Below are 19,911 nucleotides of genomic sequence, written 5' to 3'. Positions count from 1 at the left end.
AAAGCTTTAAATAAAGGGACGTTATATAATAGCTCTACATCGATTCCCATTCATATATTAGTTTAACGGGATATGAAATCAATTACTCTCTCCTGTGCCTCTTGGATCTATCAATAAGTCTTGAAAGGCAGGAAGGCTGCGCTCCCCTCGACGTGTTCAAAACATTCGTTTCACCTTCAGTGCGCGGGTTAAAAGGCCCTCAGGGTTTCTAATGAAGTCTCCCCTTTGGCACTTCTTGACAACAGCTCATTATGTTGCACCACAGACAAGTGTCAGCGATAACAGACGTGGACGAAAGGGTAATTCTGGTGTTTTTTGAAGACTGTGACCATTCTGCAATTTCTCCTGCAGATTCCTTTTTATTAAAGTTATTTTTCAGGCCGTTTCTGCCTTTATTGGATTGGAACACAGGGTTAGCTCGCAGCCTAACTACTAGATCATACCAGGAGATTTCTTTAGCCTGCAGACTTGAAACATGCTGTCAGTGCCCTGAAAAATGAGACCAGCACTGATGGCATCACAGACAGGATCCTAGCAAAACAGACCTTTTATTGTAAAAAGTGGACGATGATTTTATTTGGAACAAACAGCTGTTTTGTTGCTCCATTGACAGAACAGCCAGTATGTTGACATGCTTACACAAAGCTGATTTATTGTGACTAAAACTGGACTGTTTTGTTTATTTTAAGTCTTAAATTTGGACAGTGGACAGAGTAGGAAACTGAGAGCATGGGGGGAAGACATGTGGGAAAAGGGCTACAGACTGGTAGCGTGTGGTTTAACCAGTAGGTCTTGCCCACCCCCGAAACTTGATTTCTAAAACATCATTAAACATAGTAATCAGACTCAAATTGCACAAAGTTGAATTATGGGAAGTTGGACTAATGTATCACAAAGCGGTAGAGGATTGAAGCCATGTCCACAGCCAGGTATCTGGGAAACACACGTACTTTTGTACATGTAGGCCTGTCACCGACACGAAACAGCATTTTGAGGCCATCAGGAACAATGTTTTCTGAAAACATTAAGTTTTTGGAAAACTCCAGTTTCATTGTTTCATGTTTACGCCGGGTAACAGAGTTTTTTGGTTGTCAGGTGTCACCGCTGAATGATGTGGATTCATTTGATTGGTGGGCACGGGTTTAACTGAGCCACATTTATCGGCGTATCTGCCTGGCCAAAAACGAATGGGTGAGGATATCAGTTTTTGAAAATGTAGCAGAGACAGACATCCTTTTGTCTATAAATTAACTCACAGTGCTTGTAATGGGACAAGAACTGTCACCAGATGAACTTGCCTTATCGATATCACTATTTCGACTCAACCATGCACAAAATAGTTTATTTACTTTGCAAAACAGAGGAGCTACAGCTGTCTGCATCAGTTTCTTTGTGTTTTAGGGATGGCCCAATCTGCACTTTTTGCTCCTGATATCAATCTGATTCATTAGTATTGAATATCTGCCGATAACGAGTCCCCAAACTTTGGCTAGTAGAAATAAACTTTCCTGTGCATTCAGTACAGCACTTTTAAATCCAAGGCTGCCCTGAATGCAACACTGACAAGATGGTGTGACTACGAATGTAAATATTGGAGACTAACACGACTATCTAATGTTTAATTGGCTCATTTGATTATAGTGACACATTAGCGTTAATGTTAGTTTGGATCAAAGAAAATATTTGTTCAGTCTACAAGGTAAAGGTAGACCATCATCTCCTACTTACACCGCAGGCTGCTAGCTATTGCAATTTCAAAACAGACACCACAAAGTTTCGCACCTTTGCATCATTTTAGATTCAAAGTGTTGCAGAAAAGCCAGGTGTGAAAACAGTGACTCCAAACCCTGGTCATTTGCTAGTCCCCTGTTCTGTAAATAAAGTTGAAAAGCCAGAGGGACTTTGACACATTGGAACCTACTTTTTCTGCTAACATTAGCTTTAAATGACCACCAATTGTTTGTGAAATATTTCTATTCCTATAAGTTCACTTTACGCCAGTTTGGTGTCAAAACCAGAAACACAAGGCGAGCTTCAGACTCTGAACACGTCACATCTAATTTCTGGCCAAGTCAGAACCTCGCAAACATTGCATAATCAATGATTCGTGGTACTGGCGTTATATTTCATCATAATCTGGGCCTGGATAGTAAATTTGACCCTCAGTGTTGAGACAGAAAAGGCAGAGTGACAGTTTGAGAGAGAGGCCAGCCGAGGTCTGGAAGGACACGCTTTCGACCCAGAAGTGACAGACTTAGTTTCAAAGCAGGGCTAAGGTGGCTGCTGCGTTTACTCAAACAGATCTGCTCTAAAGAGAACTGAATGGTCACCTAATGGCCCTTTTTCACTCTTAAAGGAGTATCACACTCAAAATATCTTTCTTAGACATGCAAAGTTTGCTCTTCTTTGCTCTGCAGCTGAGAGAACGTAAAGAGACGTAAAGAGTGGAGTACTATTCGTTAGCATTGACGAATGCTCGTTCGTTTATTGATATTTGCTTGTATCCCGTCAGATGTTTTTAAGCCCAAGAAAATCACTCATATTTATAAACCAGCTCAAAGAAACACTTCCATTTTCAAAGCAATGCTCCCCTAATTTTATGCAGGAAGATGTAATTTTTCTGTGACAGACTATTTTCAGCAGCGAATCAATCCACATTTGCTGCCCTTATAAGCGTTTCTGGCAGCAAAGTTCAAAAAATTAAATCCAAGCAAGTGTTCAATTATTCTTAGTAAAATTAGGCTTTAAATGAGCCACATTCACCAAATAAATGTCTTATTTTAAGTTATTAAAAGACAACAAATAATACCCAAAACACTTGCATGTATTGAGATATTACTTTTATGTCGAACACTTGAGAATTCAGGCATTATTTCATTTAAAGCTTAAGGAACGTTGTTACGCTGGTGCTCTGAACTTTAGCGGGTTACGATTTTCCGTAATACCATCATGTAACAGTGCGACGCAGTGATTGGACGGTTAATATTAACCAACCCAAATTAGTATTGCAACTGGAGAATGTCACACTTATGTTCAATTGATTACCCAAGTGTTGGATTGATTAGTGACGTCTTCTAAGAGGCACAAGATGCTCTTGATTGAGGTCAGAACTCCGCGCCTCTTTGCAGACATCACTAATCAACCACCGCTCACTGTTTAACGATTAGTGTTATTTACAGTCACACTTGTGCCCCTAGAGCTATTTTGAGGTTTCACAGATTAAATTTCATGTTGGACCAAAGTGATTCCTTATTCAGATACGAGTTACCACTTAAATTTCTTCTTTGATCAGTCTGCAGTGCTGATCTTTTTTCCAAAATGTTCAGATTACCATGCAGGTTTACAATCAGGATCTTTCCTCTGTTGCTTTGCGTGTGCTTCCTGCTTTACGTGTTGTTGGTATTTAGTGCAGTCTGTGTGTTTTTAGCCTCTCTGTACCCGATCAGGATCATCTCATTTGGGCTGTAAAGCTTTCTGCCGCCTTTCTAATTGAGTTCAGCGCTCCTCATTAGATGCTCACACACACAAATCCAGGTTGATGCTGGAAGTTAATCTGAGGATTGGCGTCCATGTGACAACATTGACATTACTGCCACTCGGAGAAAACTCTCATTATTTGGGTGTTAATCTGTTACAGGAGAGGTGTTTCTGTACGGATGTATCAAAACATGCATTAGTATAATGTCTCTAATGATGATTCCATGTTTGAGATGAGCTTTTTTATGATGAACACATTGTGGTTTAGCAGCTGCAGAGATAAAAGCTTCAGCTAATGGATGTGTGAAAGCATTTCTCAGTAAATCAGTCACTCAAAATAACTTGCAATCAAAGGAAAGTTAACCTGAAACATGTCAGTTAGGTCATTACTCTGACAGTAGTGCCTCTGAGCTTACTCAGTACCCAAGTTGCATTAAGGTGAAGCCTTATCCAAGAATCTTTTTCTTGCTTCAGAATGTTCACTTTCCTTTAAGAGTGATAATAACGGTAAAACCCTTAAAAGCTGCAAACTGCCATGCAAGTTGAGTCTTCACTGCGAGGTGAGTTTCAGAAGTAGCCGTTGTGCATGTGGGAAGGTTTAAGCCACATGCTTGTTGGGGGGGGCAGTTAAATGTGGCACTTTGGAGATAGCGCGGTGCTGCCACATTCTCGGCAGGCCAAGGCTGTGTCCTCTGGCAGCGAGGTGAGACTTTGACAGCAACACTGGAGGCTGTTGAGATGAGAGCCGTGGGGGAGGGAGAGAGGAGGACCCGCTGTTACGGAGTAGTGACCAGACGGAGTTCTCCAGGAGGTGGAGATACAAGTGAACCCAAGGACTCTGCTAGTCTCAGAGCCAGATGGTTCGAGACATTTGTATCTGACTTCTCAAGTAAAATCCTGACCATTTTTCAATGTTTTTATATTTCATCTTTTAATACTCAGTTGCCATTCTCTCACTGGTACTCTGACTCGATACCACTAGTCGCTGCTGCTGTCATTCTGTGGGCTCTGTTTTTTTAATGTTCGGAAAAGCTACATGATCAGATGCTGTACCTACTGAATAATGAGCATAACACTTAAAAAAATTTGAGCGATTGGGTGCCTTTATGCTGCTGTTGAATTCTGTCAAAGGATCAGACGTAATAAAGTAAAAGAAGTAAGTGCCAGTACCAAACAACTGCAGTACCTTGGTTGTCCACTAGAGGAGATCCCAAAAGCAAAGTAACTTGGATAAAATACATTTTTGTTTAGTTAAAGAGCAGTTATTTTTCAAATGATTTTTTTTCTCTTTAAGAAATAGAATTTTCTGTTACAGCACGTCAATAAGAGCACTTGCTTTGGTAGCTCCAAAATTTGTAAACACACTTTGACACATTTTTTTGTGCCTTGTACATCTCATGAAATGTTGCGGACCCAAATGGCACCCGTTACGTAGAATGACCCATTAGTCTCCAAACTCGAGAAAAGAAGCCAGATTTGTTGCTAGTTGCTATTTTGTATAAGAGGTAGCTTGAGGGGTCTGAAAACTCTCTTAATATGGCCTCAGCTCTATTTGAAATACCACTCTTTGATCTTTTAAAAAATTAAACGATTCCTGGAGGCGGAGAAAATTACTTGAGTATTTCTTGTAATCGAGTACCTCGAATCATTCGAGGAATTGTTTCAGCTCTAATTTCAACTCCTCAAAAAACAGAATCTAGAGTTGTTTAGATGCCTGGTAGTGCTAAAACTACCTAACAATTCAATCAACCGATCCAGTAACACAATACATTAGCCACAAGAAGCTCAAGTACAATAGGATATGATGATACCAAACGACGGCATTGCAGTGCTTGTGGGGGCAGTGTTATGTAAATACTATCACACACGTTTCCTGCAGCAGGTGGGATTATTCAAATAAAGCTAATATGCACCATTTGTGTCATTCAACGTTTAAAGCTTCAAAGGTGACTGAGAAAATAACAATAATTTCAGAGCTGTTGTTGTACCCTGGTGAAAACATTCCTCCAACACCCCCTTTTTCATTTGTGTGATTTATAACTGTAATGTCTTTAGTGGGGATTGAAAACAAAATGAGTCTAATGCTTCATAACGTTTTTAATTTAGATTTGTTGCACTCGCAGGATGTTCAGATGCAGCAGTGACTCATTAGAAAACAACCAAAGGGCTCATTTGACCCCTTAGAGACCAGAATGCCTCAAACAGTTGAAGCTGTGCAGAGTATGCTCCAAGAGGCAACATGAAAGGTAATGTATAGTTTGTTATGCAGATTAGAAATTAGGAAAGAGTTAAGTTTAAACATAAGAAGACATCCAAGAAGATGTTACACAAGGTGAGCAGGACTTCTTTATGACTATTTCTGTTGACATGTCTGTTTGCATTCAGCTCTCCTTCTCAGAGTTTTGATGTCGACACCTTTAAACATACAAGATGCAAATGTCACAACTTCAAACACTGTTGCTGTTAGCACTAAGGCTTATGGTTGACTTTGTAGAGATCAGCAGCTGAGAGGTGCTCTCACCAGCCCTGCTGTTATTGCCTAGATTGCAGGAAAGGCTGTTACTTGACTGTTTGAAAGCATTCGATTTCATCCTATTAAGTTACATTAGCTTTGATCAGTTCAATTCCGCTCCATTTTATTCCCTTTATTCCTTCAGAATGTATTTACCACAGTGTCAACAGGCAGAGAGACTTTATGTTGCTTTGATTTTTCGGAAGCATTCCATTCTGTTGAGTTCAGCTCTCCTTTTATGTTTTCTATTTTATTTTATTTTATCCTAGTCCATTCAGTTTTAACTTTTTTACTCACTTGGACATTCAAAGATGAATCACTGTTGTTAGGCAGTTTTGTCCAATCAGAGGCCAGCATTTCACACAGCTGGTAAATTAGCATGAATCTGAGCCAGACTTGAGTCATCAGGGTTTTCTCACACCGCCTGCTGTCGGAGGCTCAGTTCGTCTCACATTTGCAGCGCTTTTATAAATTGGCTTTGAGTGTTCAGGTGTTTGCTTCTTGAAGACAGCCAGGTTTTATTTGTGAGATTACATAATCTTGCTGGAGAGCGAACATGGTCTTTGCCATCGTGTTGTAATCAAGCAGGGGTGCTAAATCCCAAAACTAACATTGTTACTACTGCTGCTGCTTCCAGCCAGTAGTGATGTGACGTTGTGCTGTCTCCAAAGTGCTTTTATTTCAGCTTTTGAAAATAAAACACTGGAGCATATCAGATTTCTGGGGTTAATTCTCATGTAGCTGAAAAAAGAAAAGTTTGTTTGTATGTGCCTGAAAGGCCAGAGTGTGTGAAAATATTACAGAAAGAGGCTGAGCTTTAGGAGAAAGAGGAAGATTATTTTTTAACCAGAAAACAGCAGTTACATCATGGATGAAACCTGTGATTTGACGTCATAGAATGGTAGACTTCCTGGTCTGCTTCAGTCTAAACTATCTCACTCTCTAAAAACAGGTTTAATTCTACAGTTATACCTCCTGTAATGTCAGACTCTTTGGATAACAGCCTGATCGTGTCAGGACCATGCAGTCATTACATCCTGTCAGCTTAAACAATGTACTGGAGCATTTCCAAACTCAATGTACCTATTAGTCATTTGGTCCCAAAAGTAAACAAAGAAAGGCTCAGGTCTGAAGATACTGGAAGTCCTTTGTTGTAGTTTAAGAGGAAACACCTTAGATGTTTTAACGGTTCAGAGTTTCAGATCAGAAACTGAAACTATATTTTTGTCTTGCTAATCATAAGGAAATGATCGCTTGTTTGAAAATTGCTCAATTTGTCTAAGGCGGCTCTACTCACACCCCCCTTAATCCTACACCTGTTGAAGTAAGACGCCAAGCAGTAGCTAGAAAAACCTGTTCTGGAGTCTGACTAGTTTTCCCAGGTAATTGTATGTCTGTAGGCTGAAATAAGCTCAAATAAGTGCCCCTTCGTTCTCCTCAAACTATGTTTGTATGTCGGCTTTGCATTGAGCTGCTGACAGACACAAAGCTGCTTAGGGTGAGAAACAGAAGTTAAAAATCAATAATGCAGGGGATTAAAGATGAGTCTAAAACAAATTTCAGAGGGTCAGGACCTTGACTCTTGGCGCAGCATGGCGTGTTATCAACACAGTTCAATTACATGTCCACAGACCCAGCTCCAGAAATGTCAGTGGCATCCTGTTAATATGTTAAATATTTACACATCAGCATACTTCCTGTAGTGTTAAATAGTCTCTAACACAATGTTGTTCTAGTGTCAGGAGGAGATCAGCAGCTAATGAAAGCTGAGCATGTGTGTCTTTACACGTTAAGCTGCTGTTTGGAAACATGTGAAGGATGTGGCTCAACAAAGAGCTCAAACCAAAGACCATTATTATTAATGATTAATGACTTCTGATGGAATATAAGAGGAGGATGACCCAAGTTAACCTGGTTTTAAATGCTTTATGCAGCATGTGCTCTGAGTTACAACTATTGCATACAAAGTTACTCAACTAAGGCGTCTGACTGTGCAGAATATACAATACACATGAAGCTTTTGAAGCTTTTTCCACCAACCTTCGCTCAGTATTGACATCTTTATTTGCAATTACAAACACGTTTTTTACATTAGTAGTTCTGCAGCTAACTTGTCACTGCAGGAAACAAAAACAGTATACGTTGCAAAAATTATAGGCTACTTCAGATACAATAAAACACACAGTTAAAGACAAATACATACACATAAAAAACTTGAGTCCATTCGAATCCCATAGTTTGGAAACAAAATGACTCGTGGATAAGGGAACCAAATTTCCAAGATTTATGGGCTCGCGTTTAGGTTCAGCTTACAGGCTCCCAACAGTAAGTTGCAAGTTTTTCTTATCTGTATCTGTGGCTGTGTTCGAAATTGGTTTTAAAACACAAAAATGATCCAAGGTCAGGCTAAGCTTAGCTAGTAATTAAAAAAGCACGTTTGTTTTGGAGGCACTGGAATCAAACCAATACAAATTGAACTGTACCAAACTGTAACTAATAGGGTGCAAAACATTTGGGGTTGCTCGACTCGTCGAGTTGAATCTGTCCACAAAAGTATCACGAGGAGCCCCAAGTTTCAATACTTATTCTCTGACTGCATTTTGGAGAGGTTTCATAGATCTTTTATAAAGGTTTGATTGATTTTGTTGAACCAAAAAGCTGTAAAATCATTGTCTTAAAACCCACCAAATCTTATTGATAAAACTATTAATTTTACCCTGGTGCACACAAAAAATGCTGGTCTGTCACGTCCTGTTTTGGGGACTCTATTTCTGCCACTGTGAGACTTCAGTGTTGTAAATAGGAAGTCTAAACCCAATGCAAATTTTTCTTAAACTTTTTTTAACCAATATCCAATGACTACAGGAGAGGAGAGGTTGACAAGCAAATCTCATATTCTGCACTATAAAAGTACAGTTCGCTTCATTGAGGTACGGTGGATTTGAATGATATAACAAAGGTGTTTGAGAAGCATTTTGCTATGACACAATATCAGATAAAAACATAAGCAGTAGACTAGCATCTCCTGTTTTCTGCAAGGTAAAAAAGTGGAAAAAAAACATGTATTTTTTTTAAGAGTGGCCTTTTACCTGTTTTTTTTCTGGAGCCAGATTATGTTGCAATGATTGCTTCTCTTTCCCAGACTGCCTGTCAGCAGCATTTCCAAAAGTGTTTCAGGTTGTTTTTTCTTTGAAATATTAAAAAAAAGAGCCTGTGTTTAGAAATGTCAGAGTTGCCCTTTGATATCATGGAATAAGATATGTAAGTGGGTCAGGGTCTCCCACTTTCAGTATTTTGTCCTCACAGCGTTAGCTTTCAGGGGTTTGGCAAAGGTCAATAAGACAGCAGAGGAACAGTTAACTCACGTTGAGAGCTTTTGGCTGGAAGTTGTTTTGTTGGCGGGCTGAGCATGCTCTCTCCTAACTGTGCTAACAGCTGGTTCAGGCTGGAGCAGATGTAATGGAGGCTGAATTATGTAACTGCAGCCCAAAGGAAGGTGCAGAAGAGTGTGTTTCTTATGGACCCTGTGTGTGTCCGAGCGTACAGCTGGTACCAGCGCAGGATGGTGTCACTACTCTATGTCTCACAGACAGAAATAAACAGTCTTGCTCAAGGACTCTTTACATTTTATTTCTGTTTCTCAACCTGCCCCCTGTAGTCCTCTAATGACCACCAACACTCCCACCCAACTCACATAATTCACAGATCACTGCTCAAGTGTCCCTATTTCCTACCATCTGTTTATGCCGACGAGTTACTGCTGTGTTTGTCAGTTCATCCTCGGTTTGTAGATCAGTACAGCTGTGTGCTGTGATGGTGTTACTCAGGGTTATTCTTTTTACAGATTTCTTTTGATGACAGTCACTGAATCCATCTCTTGGTAAAGAGCTCTACTGTGGTAAATACTAAGGACATCAGGGTGTGATTAGTAAGTATCTTCACTCAATGAAAAAAGTAAGTTTCTATTTGGACAGAGTCCTACCATGCATGAAGAGACACAACCTTTGTGATGGTCAGTTTCTCAGATTTGGTGATCAAAGCCAAAAATTCAAAAACACTACACAGAGATACCTAACAAATCATCACAACCACTGTGATGACGTTTCTCCCGGGTTGCCCATGTGTATCTGTTATTTCTTACTAGTATTTGTGTTCTCAGTCTGTCGTAGTCTTCCCTGATCAAAACATCATAACACCAGGGATGTTGCCAGAGCTCAACAAACTTGTCCTTCATCTCATAGTTAAGTGTTGCAGCCCCAGTTTTATCATCTATCTTTCACAGTTTAAGCTTGTGACTTTTGAAAATGCAAACGTTCCAACTTTGTAGGTAGTGATACTGGTACAGACCCCTCAGCTTTGGTATTGTCTGATACCGACAATGATCTTTACCAGTAGAAACTGAACAATCGCTTACCCTCGATTTGAGGATGAGTTAGGGAATTAGGTTTTGGCAACTTCAGACTCTTCTTACTTGATTTAAATGGATCCATCCATGGCTGATGATATTCGATCAAGCTTTTGGAGACTGCATCAAACTGATACCAAGAGAGTAGAGCCCAACATATCCTTTAACAATGAAAGACAAACCAAACATATTAGACTTTCTGTTGGTAGATCTTGGCGTTGTTTTAATGGCACTGTGCTCCACAAGGGATAAATTGATCAATTTTGGGGGGTCTGACTGTTGCAGACACCCTACATCCAGCTTTCGAGTTTCTTTTTGCAAGACAGCGACTAAACTCCTGTTGAAATACTTTCCCATGATGCCTTTGGCAGGAATTGAAGAAAGAAGAACACAGGAGCTGAAGCAGAAGTAGCCTCTGGCCACAGCTAGTGCTAATGTCAGCTGGGTTCACATTAAGTCTTGTTTATAGTTTTGCAAGAAATCAACAGTGCACCTTGGCCAAAATGAAACAGGGTGTTAAGACAGCGCTGACCACAAGATCTGTGATAGGAGATAGCAGGACTGCGCTGCCAACACCATTTTCAGTAATTTTTACATATATTTAATATCCTTTGAAATCTCGTTACTATCTGTTTATTATAACATAAAACTCTAAAATTGATTTTAAATAAAGGAGAAAATGTGATAGGACTTGACCCAGGCCATCTGATCACACTGCCTCATTGGCTTGGAGGTGAATTGTAGAGTGACATGGACACCCAGTTAATACGTAGAGCTCATGAAAAAGTGCAAACCAGGCCTTGATACCCTTCTTCTTTTATCAAACGCTCCTCACTTTAGATAAGCTTGTTGTCATGAAAACAGCAAGTTAGCCTAAAATCTTTGGCGCCCTATGCAGTGAAGATGAGTAACAGCTGTCCTTCATGCTTGCCGTTTTCCCTGTTTTTTCATATGCAACATCCTCCATAAGCAGAGACTAAAATCCTCTGGCATCTTTGAGCACCAACCAAGAAAAAAGTAGCACAATGTAGTTTAAGCTTAGCGGTCCGCAGCTTAAGAAAGTTTTTATGACTCTGTAATTGCTTTAAAGATGGTTGGTTTAAGACCAGCTTTAGTTTAGGGTGAGACTAGCCAGCAGGCATAAGACACATGATGCATTGGAGACTGCAGCACATGATGCGTACATCACGAAAGGAACACACTGACACCAAGTCGTGTGTTTATGTCACTAAATGTTTACATGGTGTTATGATCTTATGCTACAAAAGCTGTAACTATGTCAGGTATTGCATTCATTTCAGTCATAACGTAAGAGCAGATGGAGTCCAAACCCTGTAGCCCTGAAGCAGTAATGGTAATGGGTGGTGTATGACTAGTTTCTGTATTAAAGCACATTGGAGCAGGCTCCATTTTTTGTCTTGATTCACTTCATCTTTTTGAAATCCTCCAAAACTAAGGGTTGTTCCCTCTGCAGTAATTTCAGCTTCATTTATCCACAGCCCACCACATTCCCGGCGTCATGGCAATCCCCTGTAGATAATATTGCCTTATTTATCACACTGTGCCAGCAGTCATTCTGTCATTCAAACTGCATTGTCACAGCAGGAGCCTCTTTGTTTTCTGCTCCTCTCCGGTCATCTGCTCCCGTAAGCTAATGTTGATGTGTGAAGCTGCTGTTGTTGCTATCTGAGGTTTTCTTTTAAAGCTGTTCCAAACAAAGCTGTGGATTACTGGGACATTGTTTTCAGACGTACTGCTGTCAAGGCTTGAATGTATCGGTCTTCTGTTGAAATACACCTCCATTCTGAATGTGTTGATTAGCTGTGAAAGTGCAAATCATCTCCAAGTCTTGATAGGATCGGTGACTAATTTGATTTGGCTGGTTTGTTACACGTCGGATTGTTCCTATAAGGAGACTTCCGGTGTTTTTGGGTGGGGTTGATGACATACTAACATGTATTAATGCAGAGTGATGCATTAGGGATTATGCAGGAATTATGGATTGGAGATAGATCGATCATCAGCTGGGCCCATATTTGGCACTTGGAGATAAATTGACCTTTTTATTAATCCAATGGCCGAACAGAAATCAATTTTAAACTATGTTATTTTGGCTGGGATGCAGCTGTGTCACTGTCTGCAATCACTACTCTATCTCTAACATTGTCCCACCCACAGTACCCTGTTATTGGTTACACACAGAGCCGTGGCTTAGCTAACAGCCAATCAGCAGTGAAAGCTGTGAGACAGTGCTCACACACACTAAGGATGGGAGTTAAGGTTTTGCCTAGTGGAAAACCTCCAGAGAGCAGATATATGTTTCAGAGGCAAGTTTAGGCAGCAAAAGTTCAGTTTTCATTTTAACTTTAGGACCTGCAGCTGAGCCTGGGAGCTGTTCAATAAAAGTAAAGACATTAAAACAAAGTTAATTGTTGGATTTTGTATTGTTCAAACTTTGACGCAAATATGTTCACTTTTACTACAAATGAATATGTGCTTTAAATATCGGTTATCAACCTCCTAGACTACTAATAATCAGAATCTGTATTGGCCCTGAAAAAAAAACAAAAAACGTAGTGGTCTGTCTGTAGTCTGTATGTTTGCAGGCGCTTTAGATAGACTTGTGTGGGATATGTAAGGACAAGAGGATTTGGTAAACTTGCATGTTCCTATAAAATTTTAAGAGTGCTCCCGTGAAAGCAAACCAAGCAAAATGGGATGACGTAGCCTTAGCAATTCCAATGTTCTGCACGCATTAAACAAGCAACAAACTCTAGTTCAAAAATACAAAGCTCATGCCAAAGTGAAAAATTGTAGTTCCTCAAGTGTCCACATGAGGCTGGCTGAAGAAACACCAGAAATCACATACACACCCATTCAAAAAGCCAGTCTGTTACAAACCAACATGTTCACATGTTTACAGCCTGGTTAAAAAAAGTGGATCTAAATAGTTCTTGTTTCTGTTGACGTAATTTTTTCGTAAGGGTATGGCTGATTTGACTGACAGTGGGCACCCCGTAGCACTATGCAGAAAGGCTCAAGGCCCGCCCCTTAATATATCCCTAACTGAAACAAAGCTAAGTTATGTCCAGCATTTTCAATGATAATGATAATAAAAATAATATTAATTATAATAATAATAATAATAATATAGAGTCTTTGAAGTGGACAAGATGATTTGCAAACTTTTCATGGCAGAGCTTCCAAGTATTTCCCTATGCACTTAGCAACGCCAATGTTCTGCAAGTATAAAATCCCTGTTTTGACGATCCCTCTGTTGAAGAGTTAGACATAATGGCTGTTTCTGTTTGACAAGAAATCATTTCTACTTGACAAAAAAAATCTCTCTTTGTAGGATCCTTTCTGTAATTCTGTCTGACACCGAGAATAACAATCAGCACTTTGTGTGACACCGCTGTCGTCTGAGAAGTGCTTTGACAATAAAGTCTGATTCATTGATTAGAATAACAATCTGAGGCTGTCAGGGACAAAAATAAGAACTTTTAGGGTGCATCTGGTTTAAATATAAGCAGCAACATTCTACAGCAATGTTTTTAATTTTCTTGCTGCAGTTAATCATAAAGACTCTGAGTGTAAAGAAGAGGGTGTGTTAAGATGAACTGCCTCTGCTGATTTCCTCTTTCATTAACCTCACCAACCAAATTTATCATATCAGAGCTGATTCTGTCCCCAAGATGAAGTTTTACCCACACAAATAGCTGAGTAGCTCTTCAGATGGTGTCTGAAGTACTTTCATACAAATAACCCAGAGTCAGCTGCTAATGATTCAGAGGGACACAAACAGGCCTCCTTTAAAAGAGGAAGTGTTTACTTCCTAGCTTCTTGTTCCTGTAGCTGCTGCAGCTGAAATGCTGAAAAGTTACATCCATTGATCGATTTCACTCTCCCATAAAATCTGCCCGCACTGGCCCAGGTTACTCTCACACAGACAGTCAGCAGGAATCTCCCATGAGGAGTTTTAAACATCATGTAGAGTCGGCTTCAGCTCTGCATGTTGGGGAAGTTTTAATGCGGGTCGCTGTGCTGCAATGTTTTTATTGGCTACAGATGATCTATGACCTGCAATAACAACACAAGCTCGGCTTTCAAAGAGGGAAGAAGGTTAACTTTGCTTTTATTAGGTGACAACGCTGTAGACAAACAGTCACACCCTTATTGTCTTTCCGAGTCTTTTTTTTTCTCACCATAACCACAAAACTGTCCACACTGCATGTAAATCTTCACAGTAACACCTCCCTGCAGTGAGACAGGTACTTTCATTTAAATACAAAGACTATACTTCCATTAAAAATATGTTTCCAAGGGCGCTTTTCACACACATACACCCACAACTTTCATACTACAAAGACTCCTGAAACTGCAAGTCATTGAGCAGTTGCTTTCAGTCTGTTGTAGTAAACTAAGAGCTTTTGTAACAATATAAACTTAAATATTTCACAGTATTTTATGACCTGTTGTGCTGAGGATTCTTTAAAAACAAGGCATAAGTCAACATTTTAGTGCACCCAGCTGCTAACATAGACCACTTCCTGTTTATTTTCTCCTCTTTGACAGTAACTGGACATTTTGTATTTGTGGGGACAAAGCATTTATAGGACAGGGACACTGATTAATATCATTCTGTTTCTTGTTGCAGTGAGAAGTTTTTATGTTGTGTTGAAATAGTCTCACTCTTTTATTGAAGCCTCTTCATGACCTTTAAAGGGAAATGAGATCATCTGTTTGTACTAAACTTTTCTTCAGGTTATTCACATTTGTGTCAGGTTTTCTGTGAAAAGGAATCAAGGTTCGCAAAGGTTATTTGTTGCTACTTTGCAGTTAAAGAGGGGGTATTTTGATCCCCCATGTTATGAGCATAGATGTAAAGTAACAATGCTGGATGTTAGTGTGCAGATTTTAAAACCTTCAAAACACGCAAGGGTCTCCTAACTGGTTAATGACACAAAGGTCTGCCCTGACAGGCCCTTAGAGGGCTGGCCAGTCAGAGGGAAGGTGGTTTGTGGAGCAGCGAGCCTTAAAGAGACAGCAGCTAAAACGAAGAGTTTCAGACAAAGGCTGAAATAAGGGCTTTCTAAAACACCAGAACAAGAAAATAGGGATCATTTGGAGCTGTGAATCACATTGAGCTTCTACAGGATAAAAATTTAAAATACCCCTCTTTAATGTCCAAAATCAGATTTGTTTGGCTGATCGGCATCATGTGCGATGTTTAAAACAAAACTAATGGTCAGTGACTTTGTTAGACAATTAATACCATAATGACAAGGAAAGCTAAAGCAGTATGCAGGTATAAAGAGCTACACTGTCAAGATTAGACTACATCTAAATATGGATGTAGTACTGTCTGTCACTTGGTCATGCTTGTTTTAGAGTTTAGGAGAGCAAAGTAACAACCTGAGGAAATCATAAACAGGAGAAATGGTTATAGTGTTTAATTATTAAAAGCTTCCAGGAGTCTCATGAGTAAACAGTATTTGATCAATAATACTTCAACACCATGTAACTGTGAATGTTTCTGCAGTTGGAGCTATAACTTCCATACATCGAAGCTATGGATGACTAAAGCAGAAGTACAACTCAAATTAAGGTCAGCATCATTGAATATAAAGTCATAAAAGCAAACAGCAGCAGAGCTCACAGACTCACTTTGTTCAGGAAATCTTTCACTATTTCCTAACCTTTTCTTTGGACCTGATCCGAGAAACTAAAGGTTATTTATGATTGGCTTGTTTGTCCTCAATAGAACAAAAACAGCGTGTGAGCAAACTGGGAGAAAAGAGCAAATGCTATCAAAATCCAAACACAGTACAAGTTGTGACTTGGTTCGAAGGAACCTTGCACGCGCTCAGTATGCGGTGTGTGCAGGTGAAGCTGGTCATTCCTCTCAGGAGTACGCAGGGTGCTGCTGTGGTGCTAATGGGCCCGTGGAGAGGGTGCTAATTGATTCATTCTCCCTGCTCTCGGTCTCATTAACACCAGTTCCCGGGGTAGCATGTATCTCTCCAGGTTTCCTCCCCCTGCAGCCTCCCCTGTGTCCCTCTGCCCTGCAGCTTGACTGTCAGGAGACAAGCTGCAGGGCGAGTCCTAAACACAGGCTGGGATCACATGAGGAAGGTGGAGGTGGAGGAGATGTAGTCATTGTTTTTAATGTTGTTTCCTAAATCAAACCTCCCTCTTTTTGTCCACAGTATTCGCAGTGTGATGCAGAAGTACCTGGAGGAGAGGGATGAACTGACATTCGACAAAATATTCAACCAGAAAATCGGTAAGTCACATTTCATGATAAAAAGTGTCAGAAGATCCAGATTAATCCTGAATACAAAGAAAAAGACCCAGCAGTTCATGCACAGACACTTTCATATAACGGAGTAAGATTTATATGAATAGAAATATGCTCTTGGAGCCTTTGTGCACTCCTCTGAGACACTCTCCACATTTTATTCCAAATTTCTTTCAGTGGCTCATAAATAACGTCTGGAAAAATTGCCTCAAGAGTGAAATATATCCAATTATGAATTAATTGCAAATGCAGACTTAGCTGATACAAACTTTTAGAGCTGTATCAGGAACTATCACCCACCTGGCAAACATCCTCAAGTATATGATTAAATGTTTAAGTTGTGTTGAAACTTGGTTCCCTCAGTCATGGTTCCTTCAGGATAATCACAAATGAACTTTAGGGAAAAGAATCAATACCCGGTCCCTTTGAGGATCTGGTATTTTGATTGTGCAATTGAATATCATGGGTTCTCAGTGGATAGATGAAATCCTCTATGCAGAAACATTAATTGATTGCCCAATGTAGTTTTAAGAAAAAGCTTATGGGACTTCTGCAAGGATGACTAAAATTTGTCCACATTCGACCAAAGCAAGCAATACAGAGTCTCTGCAGTTGATGTTGCAGAATAATTTCTTGAAAGAGGAAAGGACACAGTCTCTGTGAACTGGCATCACCATTGTGCATTGCAATAATCCAGAATTCAGAATCGTGACTGTTAAAAAATTCAACATCATGTCTGGCTGCTGCTGCTGCAGGATCATCCTTCCCTTCTCAAAGCAGCCACAGGAATCACACCAAAACTTTGCAGCAAGGTCTACTGGTTAAAGATGGTAATCCAGTGTTGAAATCAACAGGTTGAAAGCTAGTTGGCTAACTAGACGAGATGATGTAAGCTTACATTTTGATATATTTTAGGCTGACTTGTTAAAATGATCACTGATTCCTTCAGTGTATGCGCCATAAGAAACATACCTTTGTGATGTTTTTCTACTAAATGGTCTTAAAAATGGTTGGTGGACTCCAGACAACATGGGTGTTGCTTGGATATTTACATTAGCATCATGCTAAATTCAGCTTAGGGTAGGGATAAATGAATTGAATAACAAATAGACTGAATCAAACATGGCTGCTCTCTTCTGCTTTCTGCAAACCAGTGTTTGCTCTATGGCATCTTTTATTTACAAGACCGAAAGTGAAATCCCAATAAAATCTACAGGCTGTTGGGTTTTGTACCCTCTTGCTTCTGGATCAACACTTTAAATATTTAGACCAAGAAGAATTAAAATGTTCTTCAGTTTTATTGCAATGGGTTGAGTCCTTAAACTCCTGCTATTTTGTAAGCAATGGTTTTATTAGTGCTGCTGTTGCAGCTTCAGACTCTTCTGTTAGAGTAATGAGGTAGGATCAGGTATTAGATCCTCTGTGAGGTGAGGTGTTAACTCTGCTGCTATCAGCCTCATTCCAGTTTGTCTGAAACCCACACCCTGAAGATATCTACCACAAACATGACTTAGCTTTTTGTAAAACCTGTTTAATAAAGTCTGCTCTTGGATTTTTCTGAAGCACTGAACAAAGAGTAATGGAGCTGAGACTGGAGGATGTTTTATTGACACCAGTATCCTCAGTGCCTCAGCTAATCGGTCCCATTCTTCATTGATTCATGATCAGTTTTCTGCATGGGGGGGTGGAGGGACACACTCTCAGCATCAATGCAGCTGCTTTTTAAAGAGTAATGCACAAAAAGAAGAAAGACTTCTGAGAGGAGGGAAGTGTCCTCCCAGCACACGCACAGACCCCCTGGGTTGTTTCTTCATGCTGAGAATATCAGAGCATATATCATGTTGCATGGATTTTATAGTATCATGCAATAAACTCTGGATTTGGAGCATCTGCACAGTCCTTATTTAACCTCCAGCTTGTGTCACTTATGCTGCTTTGTTGATGCAGCGGTTAGTTCAGAGCTTTATGTTTCCTGCTTCCTGCTGCCCAGCTGTCTTCAGCTGTACCTGTCTCTGTGCCGGCTCCTCTGAGGGTTCCTCCGCTGGGTGTTTGCTCTCCTGCAGACAGGCGGTGTGCTAGTGGTTGTGGCGCACCAGGGGACCACAGTCGCCCTGCAGGCTTCTACTTGGTTTACTTACTGTTCTCGGTCCCAGCCCCCCTGTGAGAACAGAGCGTGTTAATTCTGCTGCCTCCTTCTCTCACACTTGTTGCTTCCTTTAGATCTCTTTCTCTCTCCTCTGTACATTCTCACACTTCCTTCCTCTGTCAGTTTGAAACCTGTTAAACTGCCCAGGTGATGGTTTCATCTTTATATGTTTAGCTGCTCATCATGTTGAGAATAGTAATGATTTGTGCTTTTATTTATTTATGCTTTGAGTGGTATTAATCCAGAAAAGCTAAAAGTCACTGGCTCCATCCTCTCATTTGATTGTCGTCTAATACCCCGTAAACAGAATCTCTTTGGGTTTTTGGACTGAAGCCTGGACAAAAGACAGCAATCTGATAATGTCACCTCAGTCTCTCAGGAGCTGTGAATGTCATTTTTCACTGTTCTCTGACATTCAACAGAACAAAGAGTTAATCCCTTAATTGGGGAAAAACAGTGGATTAACAGAAAGTGAAATTATCATCAGATCAACATTGAAGTCTCAGCTTTGCGTCTGAATTTCTGTCAGCCATGGTGTCTTTTTTTAGCAGATTGGCCCACAGGGAGGTCTTAACTTCAGCTTCAGTCCAGATAGTTTCATGATTTGTAGAAATTTTTCAAATGTATGAGAAAATTCCAAAATTTTGCTGTTGTGTTCTGCCTTATGTGCCAAAAGGTCATAATTGATTGGAAAACCTAGATAGTGATTTTCAAATGCTAAATAAGTTTTGACCCAAATCTCATAATACTGCAGTTGTATTCCCTTTGCCTTTGTTCTAGCAGCATAACTGCTTTTTTTTCTCATAACAAAACGACTTACTTCTCCTAGAATAGTGGAATACTTCTTGCAGCAAAATGACTTCCTTTTGCAACTTTACAACCTATTTTTTTTTTAAAACTGCTTCTTCATTTTCTGAATTTAGTACCGAATTCTAGTAACTTTTTGACTTTATTCTCCCAATGTTACTTTATGACTACGTTCTCTGACATTACGACTTTGTTTTTATATAACAACTTTTTTTTATAACATATTGACTTTAGTTCTTGAAACAATATGACTTTTTCCTTGT

The 19,911-nt window shown here is 39.9% G+C and overlaps 1 protein-coding gene across 1 annotated transcript in view; it reads left to right on the top strand.

The window, feature by feature from the left end:
• The window catches only part of grk3 (G protein-coupled receptor kinase 3), a 75,122-nt gene that overhangs the window by 2,900 nt on the left and 52,311 nt on the right, over positions 1-19,911 (top strand). The window contains exon 2 of the mRNA XM_074690138.1: positions 16,604-16,680. Within this exon, the coding sequence (XP_074546239.1) occupies positions 16,604-16,680 (77 nt within the window). The remainder of the gene's footprint in view (positions 1-16,603; positions 16,681-19,911) is intronic.

Source organism: Halichoeres trimaculatus, unplaced genomic scaffold (assembly GCF_033239565.1).
Source record: "Halichoeres trimaculatus isolate MK-OKI-2021-1 unplaced genomic scaffold, fHalTri1.1 fHalTri1_scaffold_16, whole genome shotgun sequence".
NCBI classification, from domain to species: Eukaryota; Metazoa; Chordata; class Actinopteri; order Labriformes; family Labridae; genus Halichoeres; species Halichoeres trimaculatus.
Note: the sequence above shows the minus strand (reverse complement) of the source record. Positions and strands in the feature narration are given on the sequence as shown.